This window comes from Neopsephotus bourkii, unplaced genomic scaffold (genome assembly GCF_033783945.1).
Source record: "Neopsephotus bourkii isolate Nb327-2 ecotype Australia unplaced genomic scaffold, CSIRO-AGI_Nbou_v1 NB_804, whole genome shotgun sequence".
Lineage (NCBI taxonomy): Eukaryota > Metazoa > Chordata > Aves > Psittaciformes > Psittacidae > Neopsephotus > Neopsephotus bourkii.
The window spans coordinates 2,839,926-2,862,796 of NW_026901300.1; the positions used below are offsets into that span (position 1 = coordinate 2,839,926).

Here is a 22,871-nt window from a genome sequence, read left to right on the forward strand (position 1 = left end):
GGGCTGTGCGTGAGGGTTGTGGGCCGGTTTGGGGGGGTCTGCGAGGACTGCACGCACACCCCACACCCCCTCCCCCGACTGGTCCTGGGAAGGGCAGAGCCCCTGTTCCTATGGGGCTGCAGGGACACCCGTGGGGTAACTGCGGGTCCTGAGCTTCCCGTAGCCCTGGGAGGCTGTTTGCATCATGTGAAGGCCTTGGGAAAGCAGAGGGACTTTCTCCATGGTCCTCCTGCTTGTTTCTAGTTTCTGCTGAGGTGGATGGTGCAGTTGAGGGGAGATGTCCCTGGGGATGATGGTGCACGCTTTGCCTTACAGCCCCCACAACACCCTGAGTTGCTGTGGTCCCTCGTTCCGGTGTAGAAGTTCATCAGTTGAAGTTATGTGCTTGATCTGGAAGGACCGCACTGCCGGCACCTTGAGGACCCTGTGAACTGGAAAGGGAGAGGAGGTAAAACCGCTCTGTGCCCCCAAAACCCCTGGGAGGCCCTGCCACTGCTCCTGTGAGGGGATGAGGAGCAGCTGAAGTGGCTAGCCTGGAGAGAAGGAGGTTCAGGGGGACCTCATCACGCTCTAAAACTGCCTGAAAGGAGGTTGTAGTGAGGTGGGGTCTGTCTCTTCCCACTTGCTATAGGTAATAGGATGAGAGGAAATGGCCTCAAGTTGCACCAGGGGAGGTTTAGATGGAGATTAGGAAGACCACCTTCCCCAAAAGGGTTGTCGGGCACTGGCACAGGCTGCCCAGGGCAGTGATGGAGTCACCTCCCTGGAGGTATTTAACAGACGTGTAGATGTGGCACTGAGGGACATGGGTTAGTGGTTGGAGTTGGCAGTGCTGGGGTAACGATTGGGCTCAATGATCTGAAAGGTCTTTTCCAATCTAAACAGTTCTCTGATTATTCAACCCTCCCCTGCATGGGGATTTTTGGTTTGGTGTGTTGGGAGAGGCATGGAGAAGGACCATGGTTACAATGCTGGGCATCTGGGGCTGTGCTTCTAATGCGAATAGTGCCCCTAAACTGCCCAGGCTCCTCTGAAAGGCTTCACTCTCCTACCCTGGGGCCTATGGACATTATGTTTGCACTCACAGGTGGTTGTTGCTGCCAGGAGATGTGCTTGGATGGGATCGTGAGTGTGAGATCCCCTCTTGAGTTCCTCTGTTGCTTCACAGTGCCTCTCCATTGCTGTAACGCTGCAGTGCAGCCCAGGGTGGCTGTTGAATAACTGTCTCCTAAAAAAGTTGCATAATTCTTGCAGAGATGCTTCGTCCTGTTGATGTGCTTTTGGGAAGGGTGGGAGTTTGCCTCCCTGTGTTTGGTGTCACCCAATGCAAGGTGACCGTTCTCCTTGTGCCATCGAGTGGGACAAGTCAGTCCTGGGGGCTGCAGGATGGAGCCTGCTCTGTCCTGCTCTGGATGAGGCTTTTGGGTTAAAATCGCTGCCTTCTTTGAGTATAAGCTCTTTGGTTGGCCCAGGGGTGCTGTGGTTGCTTGACTGCTTCTCTTGACCATCAGGTCTGTTCCCCTCTTCCGGACAGGTTCAAGCACATCTCATGCACCCTCATGGCAGGGTTGTCTTGTCCAGCCTCCTCTTGTCCTTCCTCCTTGGAGCTAAATCACCCATCTCCTCCAGATGAGGATGTTGCTGGGTAGTGCCCTTCCTCTTCCTCCTCCTCTTCCTGGGGCAGGCAGAGAAACCTGATGATGGTTGCACATCTGGACCTGCTGAATCAGGCTGGCGGGGATGCCCCGGGGCAGCGCTGCCTTCCCTGCTCTTCTCCAGCCCAAAGGCCAGCAGAGCTGCTCCTGGCAGCACTCCCCTCCTGGTGCACCCACGTGTTGGTGCCCTCGCTTGCCCTTGGCTGCTTTCCCTGCCCATGGATGCCGGTGAGGTGGTGGGATAAGGGTTGGAGGCTTGTGCCTGGCTCAGTGCTCCGCTTCCTTGTGTGAGCAGAGGGAAACTGGGAACCCTGCCACTGCAGGGAGCACCCTGACTCCCAGGAATTACAGGTTTGATTCCCAGCTGGCTCCATCACAGCAGAGAGGAGGACACGTTAATCCTAAAGGGAAAACTGCATCCCAGACCTGACTTTGGTGAAAGGGAAAACCTAAATGACTTGGAGAATCTGCTTGCTGGGTGCAGGGTCAGGCTTGGGGCAAGGCTTAACTGGAGCCCTGCATCCATCCACAGATGCTTGCTGTGCTTTGGAAGGGGGCACCAGGAGAGGAACCCAGTGTGCATCCATTGGGAAGGCAGGAGCAGGTCCGTTCCTTGCTGTATCAGGTCCTGGCAGCACTTGGCACATGAGGGGCTGCGGTGGCGTTTCAACAGGCCAGGGTGCTGTGGGAGCTTCAGGAAAGAGATAGAGAAGTCAGGTACAGCCTCTAAATCCCTCCCATGAGGTCATGGCCACCACACTGGGTACAAAGCGCTGCTTGCTTGGGAGCAAAGGGAACGGGGATGCTTGAAGTTGACTCTCCAGCCAGGGATGGCAGCCGTAACAGGGTGTTTTGGCATCATCTGGTTGGGATGAGGGGTTCCAAAGCCCACTGGAATTTTTATGAGGTGTTTTGCTTAAGCAATTAGCAACGACTGTAGCAGTCCTGGATAAGAACTGCATTTCCCCAGCTCAGATACCATTAGGCAGCAGTTTAACTCTGTTTACAGGCGGGTATGAGGCAGGGATGTGTATGGGGAATTCCATCTGCAAACACAAAAACACAATAAGAAAATTCCATACGGACATATGTAACTTCATCCCATGTATAGTATAATAAGAGAAAACCAGTCTTGGGGGGTTCTCTGCCATAAGGAAGGGGAGATCCTCGGCAATGAGCCAGGATGGAGGCACGCAGCGATGACAATGCCATATGAGCATCCTGCACTGACCCATGCAGGTCACTCCCCATGAACACCCCTCCATGGCAAAGCAACCTCCAGGGCAAGAGTAACCTCTTTAAAAGAGCTTGCACTTGTTTTGGGAACTGCAGTTGGGGTTATACTGAGGGGCTTTTCCTTGAGTTTCAGGAGCAGCTAAACCTCCCATTATACGGCACATTTAGGTCCGGGAAGGGATCACCCTAAAGTACCAGGGGTGGTGAGTTAGCAGCTAAAATCTCCTGTTGTTTGGCACCTTTGAGCCCAGGAAGGGTCCGCCCCGAGGTACCAGGTCAGTAGTTAATACATAACGTGTGTGCATGACACCGTGCACCCCGCTGCAGCATGGTCCAGCCTGGATGTGCATCTAGTTTTACAAGGATGGGAAGCCGAGAGGAGGGTTTTGTTGTGGGCTGAGGGGCGGAAGGAAACATAGGCTTAGCGAGGGAAATGTGAGATTGCTTGGTTGGGGACAGGGCTTCGGCCCCTCCTCTTGGGAGGCTCTGCTATTGTGGTGGTTAAAAATAGACTTTGGACTGGTTAGACTGTTCCGTGGGAAGCTCCCCGGCTGGACACGGGCAGGTGAGGGAAGGGATGAGAGCCTCCAGCCTCCTTTACCAAAAGCTTTATTTCATTTTAAGCTAGTTTTATATTCTCAACAAATACCCAGCTTTTCTTTTGGGGTTAAGAGGGTGTCTTTGCTTTGTTTCCAGCTACAATGCACTGCCTCTAAGCCCCGGGCTACATTCATGATGCCCCACTGTAGCGATGCTTTGCACTGCATCCTGACGTGGGAGGTTGGTACCGCTTGGGTACCACGCTGGTGTACCCAGATCAGTGGCAGTGCTAAGTGGCTTGGGCGATGCTCCAGCCCTGCACATGGGCTGGCAGAGCGGCTTCCTGCAAGCTGGATGGAATTACTCAGGGAAGAGGTTACCTAAGATCCAGTGGGTCTTGTCTATGAAGTTGTCTTTGTTTTCCAGCAGCTGTCAGCATGGGAGGTAGAATGTACACTGGGGGTGGGTTTTGGAGGGGAGGGAGGGAAAAAGCCCTGTGATGTAAAGCTGGTCAGAACAGTGGGAAACAGAGAAAACCTCAGGTTTTGCTGGGGTCTGTCCTGGGCCTGGCAGGCTGGGTGCCTATGGGACAGAACTGTGTCTGTGTCCCCTCTGCAGCACCCAGGGGTCCCAGCTAGCAGCAGTGCCATGGGCTGGGGCCTTGCTCAGTAAATCAGTGGCAGGATCTAGAGCTGAGTTCAGGACACAGCCCCCAAAGCCTGCTTTGTTTACAGGAACACTGGTTCCTGCAGGGTTGGCATCAGGATGCAGAGCTGTGGGGAGACCGTTGTCTGTGCAAGATGAGGGGAAAAAAGTCATTTCTTGCCCATTTTCTCTTTAGAAGTCATCTCCTTTCACTGCCTGTGCCTCAAAACACTGCCCTGGAGAATGGCCATGCAATGCTGCTGGGTGCTTTGGGGGCATCTGTTTTGAGAGCTGGTCTGGCTAATGCTGTGGCTGGGGGAATCCTCATTGACCCGAGAAGCCTTTTCACTCCAGACAAATGTTTTCTGGGCTGCAGGTGCCAGGGGGACCATGCAGTGCATCTGGGCAGGGAATAAAAGCAGGTATTTAATAGGGGATTGGTTCAGGGAAAGTGGTTTGACCACTGAAGTTGAGGCCAAAATGCTGTTCAATGAATATTTTAGTGGGATGGACAGTAAATGAGAGGAACAAAGATTGTTTCCATTTCTATCCGGTTCAGACAGCTGGTCTGATTGAAGCTCTATAGGGTATAAATAGTACATGGAGCAACAAGGAGTGCAGAGAGCAACCAACTTCTCCCACCCTGGGGCTGTGGTGGGGATGGTAAGTGTGCCTGGAGGGATGTGTAATGCCTAGGGACAGATAACTTTTGCTTTCTTGCCTTATGGCTTTCACTTCCTCAGCTCAGCCTCTATGTGTGGTTAAAGCTCTGATGGGCCTTGAGGGCTGAGACCCTTCCCAGCCCCTCATGGTGGCAAAGGAAGCCTTTGGGAGGAGGTTGCTTGCTCTTTGTGTGCTTCAGGTGTCTGCTGTGGAAGGGGGGGCGGGTACATCAGCTCTATGGGCAATGCATCCTCCATCCCTTTGGGCTTGCACTATAGCAGCAGAGCTGATGCTCTCGCCTTCCTTCTGCCACCAGCTCCAAGCCCCACACACTGCTCACTCTGCTCCACCATCCCCAAGGGCAGTCCCCATCCTGGCTTTAGCTGTTCCCCAGTGCAGGCAGGAGCCAGGCTCCCTTGTGAGCTGCCAGCAGGGACCTGCCTGCCAGAAGCATCACCTCGCAGCCCAGCTTTGCTCCAGGACCAGCTCGTGACTCGGGGATCTCCCCTGGCCCAGCACACTTGGGTCAGGCGCTTTGCTGGGGGAGCAGGTGCCTGGGTTTCCTCACTCCGTTCCCATGGGATTGCCAGCCGGGGCTTTGAGTGGCATCGATCTTGCTGGAAGCCGAGCAGCTTGTTGGACTGGAGCAGCTGGGTTGGAGCTGGAACCTCCTTCCCCCTGAGCCAGGCTCTTCTTCCTCTCCTGCCTTGGCCCTGGGAGCTCTCCCACTCAGGTACCCATGGAGGGATGCAGGGATGGAGGGATGCGGGCTAGAATCTCACACCCTCCATCCAATTGTGTTTTCCCCCTTGAATTTCAGATCGCTGTGGCGCAGCCTGGCTGCACCAGGCAGAAGGGAAACATCTCTTTATTAGGGTTGTTTCCTTAAATAAAGCCCTGGGAGTAAGTGCTGGGCTGGCTGTTCTGGCTATCCCATGACCGGCATTGCGCATTCGGGTTATTAACACCTCGTTCCTCCCCACATCTCTGGTTCAGCAAATCCCGGGGCCTTTGTCATTGCTCCCTGATTCCTGCTTCACCAGAGGCTCTGATTTCAGCCTGGGTTTCCCCATGGCCAATCCCCAGAAATCCTTTCTTTTCCTTCCTATTTAAACCTTTCCCAAATGACAGCAGCTGCAGAGCTCTGCCCTTTGAGGTGTTTGAGGACTTGTGCAGGTGGGTCAGGAGCCCATCACCAGCCTTAAATCTCGGTTGCCACTCTGGGGCATTCCTCTGACAACAAACCTCCTCATTATATATATCCCTATGTCTGTCCTCACGTGTAACCCAGACCAGGGACTCAAGGCTGTGACCAGTTCCGGAATCAGCAGATAGCACCTCCAAAGGGATCTGGCTCCTCTGGAAGCACACTGAAACCCTCAGTAAGCTGGGCTGGGAGCGGGTGGCCCTTCCTTTATGAAAAGCAATCCTAGATCTGCTGCTTATTTCCATCCTGAGCCTGTTTTCATCTCGCTTCCACCGCTCTGCCCAGGATGCTGTCTATGGCATGATAAGTTATTTCAAGAAGTGGGGCAATGCTGTCGGTATGGAGGGGAGTGCAGGCACTGAGATTAAAGGTAAATCTATACAGATAATTGGGAGCTTGCTTCCTGCACAGATCAGGTGAACGTGTGCATGCAGGTGGTGATGGCTCTGTGGTCCCCAGGGGGGCTGCCTCCAGGCATCCCCCATACTCCTGGCCTCTGCTGTTGGGTCCTGCGCAGGGGGCTCATGGACCTGCTGTGGGCAGGGTGATGGAGGCACAGCACAGGGCTGGTAATCCCCACCGCCGCCTCCTCAGACCTGCCAGATGTCTTTCCTCTAGGCTTCAGTTTTATAAATTGGCCTTTTAAAGTCTGTCATCCCCATGCAGATGAAAGGGAGATGCTGTGACGCCTCTGTGTGCGTGTGTCTGAGCCTGGCTGCAGTGCCTGGATGGTGAGGGCTTTTTGTTTGGGTTTTATCTGGTTTTGAAGTGCCTTTTTTATCATCTTCTTTTTTGCCCTTAATCTCCCAGTCTGTTGCATCTTGCCTTCCCTGGCTTCGGACAGGCAAGCCCTGCTCCATAGCACGGGTCCCTTCTGGAGACAGGGATGGGGGGAAGTGTTCTCCCCTCATCTGCAGGGGTGACACCAGCAGAGCCCTAGGGCTTAACACCCCAGGCAGAGCCGAGCTGCTCCCTTCTGGCAGATGCAATTAAACCCATTGCCATGGGGCTTCTTTCCTCACCAAGTCCCTCACTGCTCTTTTCCCTTTGCACCCTTTCCCCCTCCCTTGCTCTTGCTGTGCCTGCTTAGATCACCAACAGGACATTCCTTTTCACCTCCCTTTTCTCCTGGCCCATGGATCGGTGCTGGGGCAGCTCCTGGGGTGGTGGCAAGGAGCTGGGGCTGTGGATTGTAAAGGTGAAGGGCAGTAGGCACTGCCCCTGCAAGCTGTGTGTTTAAATTCTCTCCTTGGTGATGGATGGATGAGGAGGAATTGCATTTGCTCAATGGGGAACAAATAGCTTTACATTTTTCTGTTGCTTTCCTCCTGCCTCTTGGGGAAATTGAGACACTGCTCCTAAACTGCAGGGCTGTTTGGTTTTTATCCCAGCTGGCACGGATCCCTGCGAGCAGGGCTGCTCAGGTCTCAGGGAAAGCCCTGCGATGCTGGGGACAGCCTTGCCAGGGATTTCTGCGGGGACTGGTGACAGGACTGTGGGATACAAGGGACCAGTGGGGACCCTGTGTGTGCCCTGTCCTCGCTGCCTCCCCAGCACAGCCAGGGTGCTGAGCAGCATCCCTGTCTCAAAGGTAGAAGATGCTGTGCATGGGGAGCAGAGATGCTGCTGAGGGGAAAGCTGCGTGGTCCCTACGAGACAGCAGAGAAGCCAAGCTCCCCGGCTCTGGCTCTCGAGCAGCTCAGGGTTTCTCTTTCAAGCAAGTGCTTTTGTTCGCTGTGTTTCTCCATCTGAGGGGGTTCGAGAGCCACTTCCAGGATGGAGGTGCTCCCAAAGAGCTCAGATGTTCCATGCTGGCGGGTCAGGAAGTGTCTCGTCTCCATAGGGATGCACTGGGGAAATAACAACAGGCTCCTGGCTCTGCATTGCAGTCTTCAGGGGTCAGTCCCAGCCGGGGCCTGGATCACAAGGAGCAGGTTAGTTCTGTCCCCAGTGCCCACCCTGATCCCATGGCTCGTGCAGCTCATCCGAGCAGTGATTAATTCTTGGCCATGTAAGCTGCTGGTGGGTTACTGCACGTGATTTACTCGCAGGGTAATCCCTCGCCAGCAAAAGAGCTGCTCTGTGAATGGAGAACAGCAAAATCCCTTCAGCTTCTGTTGGGTTGTGGTGGCTTTCTTTTCCCCTGTACCCTACCTACTCACTGGCCTTGGCCAAGGACCTGTCCCAGGGTTATCCCTGCCACCATGGTGCTCAGCAGGGAGAGTGAGGAGCAGGGGCTGAGCTCCTCCGCGGCTCAGCTTGGTCTGATGGAGATGTGACCAGACAGGGAGGGCTTGGCCATGGCGGGGGGACACAAGAGCGGTGCCTGCCCCAGCTGAGATGAAGAGGCTCTGGGCTATAAAGCCTGGGAATGAGCAGTTCTGGCAGAGCCACCCAAAGCAGCAAGATCCGTGTCTCCTCTAATGAGCCTCTGAAAGAAAGAGGCTCATTAAAAGTGATGTGGCAAAGGATCAGAGCAGAAATGGGGATGGAGAAAGGGAAAGACTGGCTGCTGGGTGTGGAGGGGAGGGTGCAGCCCTGCGTGCTCGTGTGGGTGCTGCTGAGACACCCAGTGCTCCCTCATCCCATGCCCAGGCAGAGCACACAGGAGAGATTAATCCTGCTGGTGAATCCCCCAGGGCTGCTCCGGTTGGGGACTCCTTAGTGGTTTTATGAGAAATCAATAATGGTTTTGCATGGTCATAATCGTAAAATAAGTACAATTTATGGCTGCTGCCAGGGCCAAGCGTTTTTCCTGGTGTACGAGGTGGAAAGGGATGGGATGACACAAAAATGCTTTCCCACAGTACTTCTCTTTGCAGCAGTGCTGCAAACCTGCTCTTGCAAAGGCCCTGGAGCCCAAGTGTGATGGGGAACGGCTCAGGGACCTGGGGGTTGAGTCTGGGGAAGAGAAGGCTCTGGGGGGACCTTATTGCTCTCTATAACAACCTGAAAGGAGGTTGTAGTGAGGTGGGGTTGGTTTCTTTTCCCAAGTAACCGGCAATAGGATAGGAAGAACCGGCCTCAAGCTGCACCAGGGCAGGTTTAGATGGAGCACCCCAGAGGGTGCTCAGGCATTGGAACAGGCTGCCCAGGGCAGGGCTGCAGTCACCGTCCCTGCAAGTGTTCACACACCACGGAGACGAGCCCTCAGTGCCATGGGTCAGTGGTGGCCTTGGCAGTGCTGGGGAATGGTTGGACTTGATTTATGATCATCATTCCTTGATGAGCTTAAAGCTCTTTTCCAACCCGGTTGATTCTATGGTTCTACCCCTATGGGGGACACCCCGTTTGGGGCAGGCTGCCCATGCCCAATGCTGACGCTGTCCCTTTGCCCGCAGCCCGCTGGCAGGTGGAATGGGGCAGCCATGAACGGCGATGCCCTGTGCCAGGAGCCCTCCTCCCCGCTCCCCGACTGGAGGGAGTTCTGCGAGCTGCACGCACAGGCGGCCGCCGTCGACTTCGCCCAGAAGTTCTGCCAGTTCCTGAAGGAGAACCCTCACTACGACACCCCCGGCGCAGAGGCTTCCTTCTCCCACCATTTCGCCGCCAACTTCTTGGACATCTTCAGCCTGGAGGTCAGCCGGGTGTTCGTGTCCGACTCGCCCACCAAGTACCACATCGTGCCCTTCGTGGGGCTGCAGAACTGCCACGTCCCCTACGGGCGCGAGGTCACGCCGAGGAAGGAGGAGACATCCACGGAGTCACTGGACAGCATGGACGCCCCGATGGGCGCTGGCCGGTACCTGAGCCCGGCACAGCAGGTACAGGCACGCAAGGTGTCCTCCTACGGCCAGTCCCGCAGCTCCGAGGATGTCTCCATCCACGCTGCCACCAAGCCCAAGTTCAAGAAAGGCTTCTCCTTGAGGAACATGAGCTTGTGCGTGGTGGATGGCATGAAGGAGATGTGGCACCGCAAGTCCTCTCCGGAGCCGGGCGCTGAGGCTGCTCCCAGTGGCCGGAGAGCAGAGAGGGAGCCGTGGCCAGCCGGGGGCAAGGAGCCCGGTGACCCCAGGGAGAAATGGACCCACAAGCTGCGCCTGTCCAAGGTGCCCTCCTCCAAGGTGGAGCTGGTGGACATCCAGAGGGAGGGGACGCTGCGCTACATGGTGGCCGATGACACGAACTGTGTGGGGAGCTCGCAGTGGCAGAAGTGCCGCCTCCTGCTGCGGAAAGCGGTGAAGGTGGAAGGAGAGAGGTTCCTCCTCGAGTTTTATGTCCCTCCAAAGGTGAGTCCTGGCTTTTCTCCACTCTTCTTCTGAGCCATTCAAGCAGCACTTGGGCTTTGCTTGAGGGTTCCACTGCTGAGCTAAGATGACTGGGTACCATGAGGTTGAGATGTGAATGGATGGGACAGCATGGTTGAAACCCATCCAACCTGCAAGCCCCAGTTGCTGCTGTTCACCACTTGAGTCCCCTCCTTCCCCACAGCCCTTGGGAGAGATGCTGAAACCTCTGCCTGGTCCTTTGTTCCCCAAATATCTTGGTGGAAAACCTCATTCCCCCATCGAGACATGGGGTGTCCGGGCCATCCAGAGGGTTCCTTCTCTTCCCAACTTGTTGCAGAGACATGTGATTGAGCGATGGCTCCTGCAGCAGCAGCATGGCTGGGATCAGTGCCTGGGCTTTATGCTTTAGATCTCGGAGGGTCACTAGCCCACTTTCTGAAAGCAGGTTTGGGTTTTGGTTTTCTTTCAAATACAATCATTCATTTGGAATAATTTTGCACCTGCAAGGTCCCCCCATGCTTCTGGTTATGGAGACAGAGACACCAGTGATGCCCTCTGGGACTGGAGCATCACTACCATGGGTAGGGCTTGCAGCTCTCATCCCATACAGTCTCAGCTACGTACCCTCCTGTGCAGAGAAACACTTATTATTACTATTATTATTATTATTATCACCCATAGTATCACTTTTTCTTGCCTGCATCTGTTGTTCTTCAGTGTAACTTCAATGAAAGCTTCAAAAGCAGGAGCTGGCGTGTCCTTAGTGCATCCTCCCTCTCCTTCTCACATGCATGCAGGGAAACCTTGTCCCTATTTACCTGGGGCAGTGATGGAGCAGTGAGCTCAAGAGATGTGGGTTAGAGGACCTTCAGTCTCCTCCTTTGCCTTCCCTCCTTCTCCCGGGCTGAGCGAAGGGATGTGTTGCACTGCCTGTGCTAACGCAGTGATTGCGCCTTGTCTGCACTGTGCGTTCTCCTCTCTGAAGAGCACAGAGCAAATAATGAGCTGTTCCCTGGGGCTTTACTGGCTGTATGTGCTGGTAATGAAATCTCCAGCTATTTAAGTACCTAGGGAAGAAAAATCTCATTTACTTCATCTTCTCCAGGACTTTCCCCACTTGCATTTCAGTCCCTGGTAGCAAAGCTGGGCCAACAGGAGTCCTCATGCCAGGCATGCACCAGGGGCTGCTGCTCCATGGTTCTGTGCTCTAAACCCCGGTAACCCTCGGTTTGGTAGGGGAATGCATCCATACGTATGGATGGCATCAGCATTTTCTGTTTTCTGAGGCCAAGATGAACCTTGGCACTGGTGGTGTTAGTTGATGCCTCTCGCCTATTCATTACATCTTCCCTGATAAAATACAAACATGAGTTTAAACCCTAGTGCATCCCTCTAGAGAGCAGCTCAGCACTGGTATGGGTGATGTGCATCACTGGTAGCTGGCTCTGGGCTTAATTAGCCCAGGGACTGCACCAGATCCACCTGGAAGGAAACCACTGTGTCCACGGCATGATGCAGGGAGGATCTGGTGGATGCAGGCTGCACCGAGCAGCACCAGTGTATCAGCTGGTCCAAAGGGACAATACACTCAGGGTAAAATGGAACAGCTTCTGCTCTTAAAACATTTGAGAGAGTGCTGAGAGAGGGATTTATTTCTTAAGTGCTTCTTGATTTGCCTCTAAAAATCCATTCTGAAATGATTTTATGGCAACTTTTATGAACGTTGTCTGCTCCTCTGTTACGATCACACCCTGCCTGGCTTTACAGCTTTCCCCCCTCATCCCATCTTGCTTTCCATCTGCCAAACGATTCAGCTGTAAAAGTGGCACCAGTCTGGCACAGCTGGAGGAAAACAGCTTTTTTGCTTCAGCAGCCCACAGTCTTGTTTGTGTGTAGGCCCTACGAAAACTATGCTCATCCCTTTTAAATCTTTAAAGGGAAGACCCTTCTCTGGCTCCCGGTGAATTAACACCCTGTTCTGATCTCTTCCAAAGCAGCTGCCTCCTCCTTTCTGACCCTCTCCCATGCAAACACCAAGATGGAAAAGTTCCCCAGGGCAGGATGAGCCTGGAGGCAGCGCTGGGGCCCCGGGGCTGGTGGAAACGAGACATCCCAGAGGGGAAAAAGCAGTTCCTGTTCTGTCTCTTAGATTTATTTGTCTTTCCCCCCCAAAATGGGAACTGAACACAGTGTTGGTAACCTGCACCCACCCCCTGCACCCAATGCACCAAGCGCGCGTTTCAGTGACTAAATCACATCTCTGCTTCCTGCAGCCGTGATGCTCCAAATCCCAGAGTCCTGAATTCCGGAGCCCCGGAGGGTCCCGGACCTGGGAAGCAGCTCCAAGAGCTCCTTTGGGGGGGAATTATTATAATTAAAGCAAGTATCTGGGGAATTTGTGGCTCAGCAGAGTGGGAGGCACCGGGTCCTGCCCCCACATTGAGGCTGCAGCGGGTGCTGGGGGCCCTTGGGGAAATTCACTTGTCTTTCTTTAATGTAATTAATTACCTTTATTAAAATAATTAATGACATTCGCCTGTGGTGCTCAGGTTGCTGCATTGTGGCTTCTCTGTTGAAATGCCACTCCTGCGCTGGATAAACTGGGTGTCTCCCTGGGCTGCTTTCCACATAGGAAGCATCCCCCATCCGATAACACAGCTCTCTCACAGGATATCTCCATAGGGAGAGGGCTTAAAAAGGAGAGGAATAAATGGTCTTGGCAGAGCTGGCGTATCAGCCTGCGCTGGAGCAAGGGGGAGGTTTGGCAGTTAAATGCACTAACCTCACTGTCTGCCACTGGGCCTCCTCTTGGCTTCATTCAAAGAGCTTGGAGTTCTCAGGCACATGAGGGAAATCAATGCTTTCCCCCCTGCTGTGTAATAACTGTGCAGGCTGAGGCGTGAGCTTGCCTCCGAGACCCACGTCGTGTCGTCCCCCAGGACAGTTTGCTTCAATTGAGTGACTTTTTCTTATTATTTATTGATTTCTTTTAATTATTTTCCCTTTGTTTTTATTTTCCCCAGGCTTCCAAACCCAAGGTGAGCATCCCGCTGTCGGCCATCATCGAGGTCCGCACCACCATGCCGCTGGAGATGCCCGACAAAGACAACACCTTTGTCCTAAAGGTGAGAGCAGGGTGGCAGTGGTGTGTTATCCCAATAGGAACACCATCTGTGCCCGTATCCAGCCCCCACTGCAGGGATACTCCATCCCCAAGGGGATCATTGCCTTGGCTTTCAGAGCTGAGATGCTTACAGCACTAATGGTCCCCATAGGATTCCTGCCTTCCCTCCCTGTGTTGTGTCCCCCCAAATGATGCAGCCTCCACCTGATGCCTGGGTATTTTGGGATCAAGCCGTTTGCCTGGTTTTTACCATGGGGTTTTGCTTCTCCGTGTCACCAGGAGTTGGGTTAAATCAGTGTCCAGAGACAACCTGCAAAGGAAAACACTCTTTGGTGTGGCTGCCTGTGGTTTTGTGACTGCTGCTGCCCTGTGCTGCACATGGGATGCCCCGTGCTGCACATGGTGACTATTTCATTGACAAAGAGCAATGGGAATGGCTGTGCAGGGCCACCAAGGCCCTGGGGATCAACCACCCCACGTAGGTCTGGGGCATGAGCAGAATGTGGAAGTCCCTCTGCTGAAAGAGTTTTCCCTATCACACAATTACTGAGCTCAATGCTCGCTCCTGCTCTGCTGAAAGGCAGCAGCCTGTCACAGCAAATTGGGGCTGCATTTCAGTGTCCTGGCTCGGGGCATGACATGCCACCCAGATGATGGACATGTTAGGGATGGCATTTCTCTCCAGCTAATGAGGCTGTGCCTTCCTGCTCGTGCTAATGGACTTGTGCTCTCCATGAGAGCTGTCTGACGTGCATGGCTGGAAACTGGCACATGGATACTGGGGGAGCACCAGCAGTCTGAGGATTTCTGTGTCCTACCTCTGCTAAAGAAAACCCCTTTGTCAGATGCTTCTCCCTAAAATCATGTGCCCCCACCACCCATTCCTCTGGGAAGTATCTCTGTACCAAACCCAGCTCCTTGCAAAGGTCCCACACCTTCTTCTGGCAGCCTCCTCCAGGACATCCTCCCTGCTCAAGGCTTATTGCTGTTCATCCTCAACCTCTGCTGTGGTCAGCATCCAACATGGACATGGAGGCTAATCCATCTGTTGTCTTCTGTGCCTCAAAGACCAGCTTCATGCATCTGCTCCTCTCCAGACTGAGACCAAGGTGGTCCTCACCTTCCTTGTGGGCTCTAGAGAGAGAATTCCCCAAAGTGGTGTGGTGCCGTGGCCAGCAGTGGATGGGAAGGATTGCTTCCCCTTTGATTGCTTCCCCTTTCTTCTTCCTCTTTTCCCAGCCCAAGTTGATCCAGTTGCTTTCTTGTACCCTGATGATGCTATTGATTCACACGCAGCTTGTGGGCTGGTGTAACCCCTCCGTGCTTTCTGCAGAACTGCTCCAGAGTGGTGGTTCCCCAACCCAAGCGCCCGTAGTGATCAGTGTGAGCCCAGAGCTGTGTCCTTGAGCTGGAGGCTGGTTTCAGCTCTTCCTTTCACTGAGCATTTCTCAGCTCTTCCACAAGTTCATTTGAATTCTCACTTCATCTTCCAACACACTCGCAGCATGGTGTCATCCATGAATTCATTAGGCATCCTTGCTCTGCTTTTGTCCTAATCATTATGGAAGAGCAGCACGCATGAAGAGTCTTTGATGTGAAACGTGAAGGAGCTTCTGAGCGCATCCCTCAGCTTTGACCATTACCCATCAGTAAGCCATTAACCATTGATAACTACATTTGGAATACATCAGCTATTCCTGATCATGTTTTCTCAAGTCTCATCCCAGCTGTGTGTTGCTCCCCTGCTTGCTGGTGTGTCACATCAGTGTGACACTGCTTCTCCCCACCCCTGGGGCCATCACAAGCGTGAGCAGATGGGTTTGATGGGGTCCTGGCAGATCCCTGCTGGGGGGGATTCAGCTCTGGGGTGCTTCCCTGCTGCCTGTGGATGGTTCATTTCTTGTGCTGCTGGAGGCAGGCTCTGGGCTTGTCCTCTTCCCATCTTCTGGAGCCAGACTTGTTCTCTCCACTCCCCCTGCTTACAGCTCTGTGACTGCTTCAGCCATTTCTTTAATTACCCTTGGGAATGCTCCAAACCCCGATGGTCTGGAAGTGCCTGATTTACCAGATACCCTCCTGGCCAGGGCACTTGCCCTGCTGTGGGGTTAATTGATGCAATCGATCCTTTGAGCAGCCAATGCAGCACTGAGCCTTTGCCCTCTGCTCCCAGCTGTCAGCACGGGATTGCTTCTCCCTATTCCTGACGTCCCTTGTTAGTTGTAATTCATTTTGTGCCCTGGCCCTTCTTGCTGGGACATCTTATTGCCACTCTTTTCCATCCCCCTTTGCTGTTTGGACTTGCAGAGGCAGTGAACTACCCCTCAGTGCCAGGATACAGATTAGATGGGTAAGAAAGGGATCTGGACGCTGTGGTTTCCCCACTGCTTTCCCCTGTATGGGACTGATGCAAAGCCCAATTTCACACGCAGGTTATGATGGGTGAAAACCCCCTGCCTTGTTCAGGGAGGCTACACTGCCAAATTGCCTAAAACCGAGCAGGCAGCCTGTCCCCAGCACGCACCAGACACCAAGCACATGCAGTTTTTCCATTGCACAAGCAGGCACTTGCAAAACACCCAAGCCATGCACGTGCTTCGCTTGCTGTCATGCTCTGCATGAGAGAGCAGCCCTGTCTCCCACGTCAGCTCCATGCATTGCCCTCAGAAAGCCAGAGAGGCTCCTTTGCTCTCATTAAACAAAATGGGGGGGGGGGGCAATGGGGGGAATCTTTGCTGTTTCCTTCCTTCTGTCTGGGGCAGGATCCCCCATGCACAGCCCCAGGCTGCAGCAGGGGAGCAGGTTGCTGCTCAGCCCTAGCCCAGGCACTGGGCACTGCTTATTTCCAGGACAGTGATTCAGTTGTTTGGGATTAATTTAATTTGCCAGGAGGCTGTCTGGGCTGGGAATGCGATACCCTCCTGGAGTCAGGGCTGCTGCACCAGCTCGGGAATGCGATGTAGAAGGGGTCCACAAGGGATGCAGGGAAACCTGCCAGCATCACACAGCATCGCATGGCACGGCTTCTGAGCCCCCTGCTTTGTGGCTGATGCAGGGCTTTTGGGTCCTCCCTGGCCCCAGAAAGGCCCAGATCCTTTGGGCTTGTAATAGAGGCTCTTGTGCATCCTGATGATGGGGTTTAGTATTATTTTTCTTCAGTTAAAGTGGGTTTCTCTCCCACCATGCTGCAGTCAGAAATTGGAAGCCTCATGAGCCAGCAGGAAGAAACTATAAGAGGAGAGGTTTAAAACTCTTGGGTTTAGGGGTCTGGCAGGATCTGGGGCAGAGAGCAGCATGGCTTCTTCTCTTCCTGTGCAGATGTAGCTCTTGGGGGGACACTGAGGCACCCCAGAAGCGAGGGATGCTCTCTGTGCTGGTGCTTGGTGCTGTGTGCCCTCAGTGCCATCAGCCAGGGGTGGTTTTGCCATGGAGCTATAAAAGCCCTGTGGTACATTTGCTGGTACTGGCAGGTTGGGGATTTTCCTTCAAGCCCCAGCTTTGATCAGGGCTCACCCTTAGACACCCCAAAGGACTTCTGTGGTCATCCCTCAGCATCACTGTACTGGGAAGAGACAGAGCACTTATCCTCTCCTAGCAACAGGTGCATGTGGGGCTCCAGTTGGGTTATGGGGTGTGCTTTGCCGTGGGGTGGGTGGCAGAACCCCAACCTGATACTGTTTTGCATTGCCTGCAGGTGGAGAACGGGGCTGAGTACATCCTGGAGACCATTGATTCGCTGCAGAAGCACTCCTGGGTGGCAGATATCCAGGACTGCATCGACCCTGGGTAAGGCTTGTGAGAGGATGGATGGTGCTGGGCAGGGACGGTGCCTGCGCCACCGAGCATGGGTTATTGCCACTGATGCAATTCTTGCTGCTTGGGTCATTGCAGAAAGTCCCTGACACAGGCCAGAGCCTGGAGGCAAAGTCAGCAGGCTGTGTATGTCAGAGGTGCAGCCTCGCAGAGCACTCCCTGCTTGCTCACCCTTTCCTGCTCCACGTTGCCTCAGCCCAGCAGAGGCAACTGGGAATAGAGCCCTCATAGTGGGAAGTTCCTAACACCCACCTTCTGGAGCTTTTATACTGTAGCTGAGCTGTTTTCCACATGTGTTTTCCAGTTATCCATAGTATATTTAAGATTCTGTTGGCTTAAATGGGTTATTTGTGTTTCGATCATGATGCCATTGGCACTGCTACTGGAGTCACAACAACTTGGCCAAAACTTCTCATCTGCTGCTTCATCAGCCTGTGCAGCAGACTGCATGTTAGGGAGGTTTGTGTGCCTGGTGCTGCTCCCTTCAACGGGCTCAGACACGTCTGGTCCCAGGGAGGCAGCATCAGCCCAAGCTCTCCATGGGCTCTGGGAATCCCTGGTGCTGCCTTTCTTGGCACAGCTTTGGAAGAGCAAGGTGCCCACGCTTGTAGAGGTGAACAGAGGCTTGGAGAGGCTCCAGCCACCTCCAGGCTGGCTTTGCCCCCTTCTGCTTGAAAGACACAGTTTGGGCATTATGGGACCAGTGACCGTGGAGACTGCATCTCACAGGGGGTGGATGCGCGAATGCACCCCAGCTCTGTGCTCCTCAGCTCCTTTTGCTGTGTTTTAAACTGGATAACACAAGAAGTGACACTGCTGGTGGAGGCGATGCTGGGAAACATCCCTTGCTTCCCCACTGCATGTCTCAGGGCTGGTTTTCCAGCCGGAGCCGTGCTCTCCTCATGCTGCTGGCAGCCCCACAGCCTCTTCTGTTTGCTTAGCACCCAGCGCAGTCCCGCTTTGGCCTCCGGACGTGACTGTAAAGCAAATAATAATGAACTCCAGAGCAAATACTAATGAGCTGTTTAATCCACCGACACACGCTCGGTGCCAAGAACGACGCCGCGGTCGGCTCCCCATGCTTTTGCCAAGGGCTGGAGCCCGGCGATGCCTTTTCTGCACAGCGCTGCTGGTTTTGGTTTCCTTCCTCCCTCCTTGTTTTTAACCGTCTGCAGCTGAATGGCTCCCAGTGGCTGATTCACTTACTGGCCGCTCAATAATTCAGCAGCTCCCTCGTGAGCCGTTACCACGAACGCAGCCCGTGCCCACGTGGCTGCCATTCAGCAGGAGCAGCCAAGAGCCAGGACAAAAATAGGCTCTGGAGCAAGCGTGTGGGGTGTTTGCACAAGAAGGGTGCTGAAGTGCACGGGCAGGGTAACTGGGATGCTCTCTGTGGGGCTGCGCCGCTGATGCCACCCCCTTGCGCTGTCCCTGGTTGCTGTCTCTGTTCCTCCCATGGTTTCTTGATGTCTTTTAGGGATGTAATTCTTGTGGGTTCCTAATTCCCTTTGTGGAGGGTGGAAGCGAAAGCACCTCGGGTGGAAGTTGGTGGTGGGAGCGTGTGTGTGTGTGTATGTGTATGGATGTCTTCCAAAGCAAAGGCTGAAAGTCAAGGTAATGGATTGCCATTCAAACCAGCCAGGTTGCAGCAAAATACCACAGCAAGGACTGACCAGCATGACCCACGTAGTGAGGGCTTTCAGGGTTTAATCCCTTCCATGCCAGTTTCTGACCCCCCAAAAGCCACATTGTTTGCAAGCTGTTCTGCCCCTTGGTGCTGTGGGGACTTCTGTCCACACCAGCCCCTCCAGGAGGATGCAAGGAGCGTCGGGATGTGCTCCTGGATCACAGCTGGAGTTCTGTTTGCTTGAACCCCCATTGCATGCCTGTGCGTGGCAGTGCCACGTGTCTGTGTGTGTCTGCAGCGTGGCAGCCAGCGAGTGACCGTCTGCTCTGTGCTCTGCCCCCAGGGACAGCGGGGATGACATCGAGCTGGCATCCTGCGCACAGGGAGCCTGTCTGCCGGGCAGGGTGTCCTGCAGCTGCGAGTTCCTGGCTGATGGTAAGGACCTGGGCATCTCTGGGTGCCAGCTCTGGTTTGGAGGGGACCAAAAGTGAAAGAGCCTGAAGCTGGTGCTGTGAGGATGGATCGTCCTCTGTCCATCGCCTTCCTCACACTTGCCTTTGCCCTGGGTGCTGGTCCAGCCCTGTTGAAGGCATCAGCGCATCCTGGTATGTGCAGAAAATCAAGTCCCTGGGGTCTTGCAGGCACTGGGGTCTCTGGGTCCCAGCGAGCAGTCTCCACTTGCACAGCCCCACCTCGTCTCTGTGCCAAAGTCCAACACATCTGTGCCTGCCATACCGGTTACACCAGGGGAATGAAACCCAGCACAGACTGAAAGCAAGCTGGGAGCCCCTCAGTCTGTGACCGGAGCCATAACCTAGCCCTAAGATGCCCCCGAGAGCCAGAGGTGCTCCAGTGTGGTTGCCTTCAGAGCAGGTCAGCCCCAGCCTTATCCAGTGATGGTGGGTGATGCTGACCCATCCCTCTGCAAACTCCCTTCCAGATGTGCCCAGGCCTCCAGACAGATGTGCCCTGCCCGGGGCTCACACCACCACCACGGCCCCCGCTGTCCCTGCACCCCACAGCCGGGGCAGGGACTCCTTGGGGGAGCTCCTGGCACACGTCCCACTGGAGAGCTTCCTGCAGACACTGGAGTCCTCCCCCAGCGGGCACCTCACAGGTACCGGGATGCAGGATGCGAGCCCAGCGCCTCGCTCTTGGGGTTGCACAGGGGAAGGGATGGGAGAGGTGACATCCGGGTGCTCCCTAACCCCCGCTGTCCCTGCGGCCAGGGGAGGACAGCGAGGCGGAAGCGGAGATCAACCTCTCGGCCTTCCCCTGGTTCCATGGGACGCTGTCACGGATCAAGGCGGCTCAGCTGGTGCTGCTGGGGGGTGCCCGGAGCCACGGCTTGTTCGTCATCCGGCAGAGCGAAACGCGGCCCGGGGAGTACGTGCTCACCTTCAACTTCCAGGGGAAAGCCAAGGTGGGTGCCCTCGGTGTCAGCGCCAGCCCTGCCCAGCACCCCGGGCTCCTTCCCATCCTCCTGGGGCTCTGAGAGCAAGCGGGGGCCATACAGTGACCTCAAACACTGCATCCCAACAGGGCATCCATTGGGACCACTTGCCCTTGTACCCCAAGAGCCCTCTGCACCCTGCCCAGCCCCTTCAGCACTTTCCAGCTGGATCAGTGCCTGCTACACAGGCATAAGGTTAAATGCCCCATGGGAGCCTGCCACATCAACCCCTGCCCTCTCCTTGTCTGCTCCATGGCCTGAAGTACATGGATATGCTATAAAAAGCAGCCCATGTGCAGTTTTCTGCTGGATCCTACTGCTGGAAGTAGTTCAGGTGGGATGTGGGCTTCCCTAGGCCGTTTCTGTCACTGTGATTGGAGCTGCAGCACCCTCAGCTGCACCCAGCCACCCTTCTCTGACTGCTTCTATATGGTGCTCATCACCAAGAGGGGACAAACCACTGGGGCTGCAGCCAGTGGGGTTTTGCAGGAAACACCCCGCAGCAGGAGAACACTATGGGAAAAAACCAAGTCCTATGTAAGGAGCAAACCTCCCTTGGCTGATGGAGGTGGCTCATCTGCTGATTGCAAGGGTGAACATCCCCTTGGCTCACCCCCTGTCCCCTGCGCTTGCAGCACCTCCGCCTGTCACTGAACGAGAGCGGGCAGTGCCACGTGCAGCACCTCTGGTTCCAGACCATCTTTGACATGCTGCGCCACTTCCACACGCACCCCATCCCTCTGGAGTCGGGTGGTGCGGCTGACATCACCCTCCGCAGCTACGTCGTGGCCCAGAGCCCGCTGCCTGGTAGGTGCTGGGGCTGGGCAGGGCCATGGGTGCACGTGGAGGGTTGGGCTGCGGTCTTATGTGGACCTAAAAGGGATTGATCCCTGGGATTCCTCCACTGATCCCTGCCCTAAAGCTGTGCCCGTGCTGGTGTGCGTGGCTTTGATGATGCACCAGGATAGATATTACCCCATTGAAGGTGAACGTGCAGTGCCTGTGTGTCCCTGGCTGTGGATATCAGTCCCCAGGCTTGGGCAGGAGGGGAGCAGTGGGGTCTGTGGAGCTTGGAGCATCCCGCTCTGTGGGGAGAGGGTGGCCAAGGGCTGGGGAAGGACAGGGTCAAGGATGGAGAGGGTGATTAGGGGAAGGTGCCAGTGAAGGAGAGGGAGGGCCAAGCCCCCAGGCAGCATTGGAGGGGTCAAGCTCCTGTCTCCCTTGCAGACGCTGGCCCCCCACCAGCCCTTGTGTCCCAGCCGCCAGGGTGCCGGCTCGACCTCCCACCTCCACACTACTTCTGCAGCACAGCACCCAGCGGCCCGCCGGCCCCGCCGCCTGCCGAAGGGGTGGCCGTGGCCCCCGCTGCCACCGTCCCTGCACCCTACCACCGCCTGGAGGGTGCCCTGGGCCCCCGGAGCCGCAGTGACAGCGTGGAGCGCCGGCCGGAGCCCCCCGCCACCACTGCTGAGGACTACCATGATGCTGACAGTGCCCGGAGCCGGACCCGGGCGGTGGAAAACCAGTACTCCTTCTACTGAGCCTCCCCATGGATGGTGGGGGGGAGAAGCGGGGTACCTGCACCCCTCATTGCTACACCAGCCTCACCACCTCCTCCTGCCACCACCGGCATGTCCTTCTTGCTCCCTGCCACTTCTGGGAGCCGTGTCAGCAGTGGGCAAAGTCCCGGCTGGACCTGGTGCCAGCCCCAAGGTTGGGGCAGTGCTGGGGGTTTGGGAGGCTGGAAGTGTCAGTGCCATTTCAGAGCTTGCAGGCTCTTTTCTTTCCTTCTGGTCCAGGAGCTCTGCCAGGGCCAAGCATCCCTGGGGATGCCCATCATGGGAAGGCAGCCCAAAGCTGTGCTCCATCCTCCAGCCAAAGGACCTCACATGTTCCCTCTGGTGTGAAAGCCCAGTGTGGCCAACATCACCTTCTGGTACCATCATCCCGCAGCCCAGCTGCTGAGGGGCTCTGGTGGTTTGGGATGACCATGGAAATGGCAGATCCCCATGCGGAGGCTTGTCTTGAGTTGTGAGGGTTTATCCAGGCTGGCTTTCAGGCTCTCTGGGGCACATGTTTCCCATCCTCTGCCAGGAGAAGGATGTTTTCCAAAGCTTAATGAATTGCATTTGAGGAAGGTTTTTCTGCTGTCCTGCCTCTTCTGTTCCTTTGTCCTTTCTCTCCTTGCTCTACCTTCCTCCTCCTTTCTTCTCTTTCCCTTTCTTCCTCCCTCTCTTCTTTGCTTTTCAAAACCTAAGCTCTTTCCAAGGGCATCAGCTCAACCTTCTGCCTTCTCCCTACCACAGCTAGGCAGTATTTTCCATTGCTTAAGGCAAGCCTGGAAAAACATGGCAACATCCCTCTTTGCATCAGCTGTTAGTCGTTTGGGATGGCTTGGGGTGGTCAGACAGAGGTGAGGGGCAGCCTTGTCCTGCAGGCTGGGAGCGAAAACATTACACATGTGCAGTTAGATGTTATTGAAGGTTGGGGTTCTTCTTGGAGAAATAGAAATGCCCAGGAAAACCAAAAGGAATGGGGCTAGAGCCAGCCAGCCACCAGGACTGCCCTTGCCCATGGCTGAAGTCCCTCCCTGGCTGATGGTTATAGCAGCCCTGGACCAGGCACTGCAGCAATCACTGCTGCTTGGTGGCTTTCTACTCCACCAGTACAGCCAAATGCATC

At 55.1% G+C, this 22,871-nt stretch overlaps 1 protein-coding gene across 1 annotated transcript; it reads left to right on the plus strand.

Moving 5' to 3' along the window:
* The first annotated feature begins 296 nt into the window (after positions 1 to 296).
* Positions 297 to 22,550, plus strand: SH2B2 (SH2B adaptor protein 2). Its single transcript, XM_061355526.1, has 9 exons — positions 297 to 448; positions 9,288 to 10,175; positions 13,199 to 13,300; positions 16,991 to 17,082; positions 19,080 to 19,171; positions 19,677 to 19,853; positions 19,966 to 20,159; positions 20,825 to 20,996; positions 21,417 to 22,550. Exons 2-9 carry the CDS (start codon positions 9,315 to 9,317, stop codon positions 21,728 to 21,730), a joined length of 2,004 nt encoding a protein of 667 aa, XP_061211510.1. The 5' UTR covers positions 297 to 448; positions 9,288 to 9,314; the 3' UTR covers positions 21,731 to 22,550.
* Positions 22,551 to 22,871: the final 321 nt, after the last annotated feature.

Coding starts and splice junctions, on each gene's coding strand:
- SH2B2 (XM_061355526.1), top strand. CDS start 9,315: ATGAACGGCGATGCCCTGTGCCAGGAGCCCTCCTCCCCGCTCCCCGAC. Junction 10,176..13,198: donor AGTTTTATGTCCCTCCAAAG/GTGAGTCCTGGC, acceptor TATTTTCCCCAG/GCTTCCAAACCCAAGGTGAG. Junction 17,083..19,079: donor CAGGACTGCATCGACCCTGG/GTAAGGCTTGTG, acceptor CTCTGCCCCCAG/GGACAGCGGGGATGACATCG.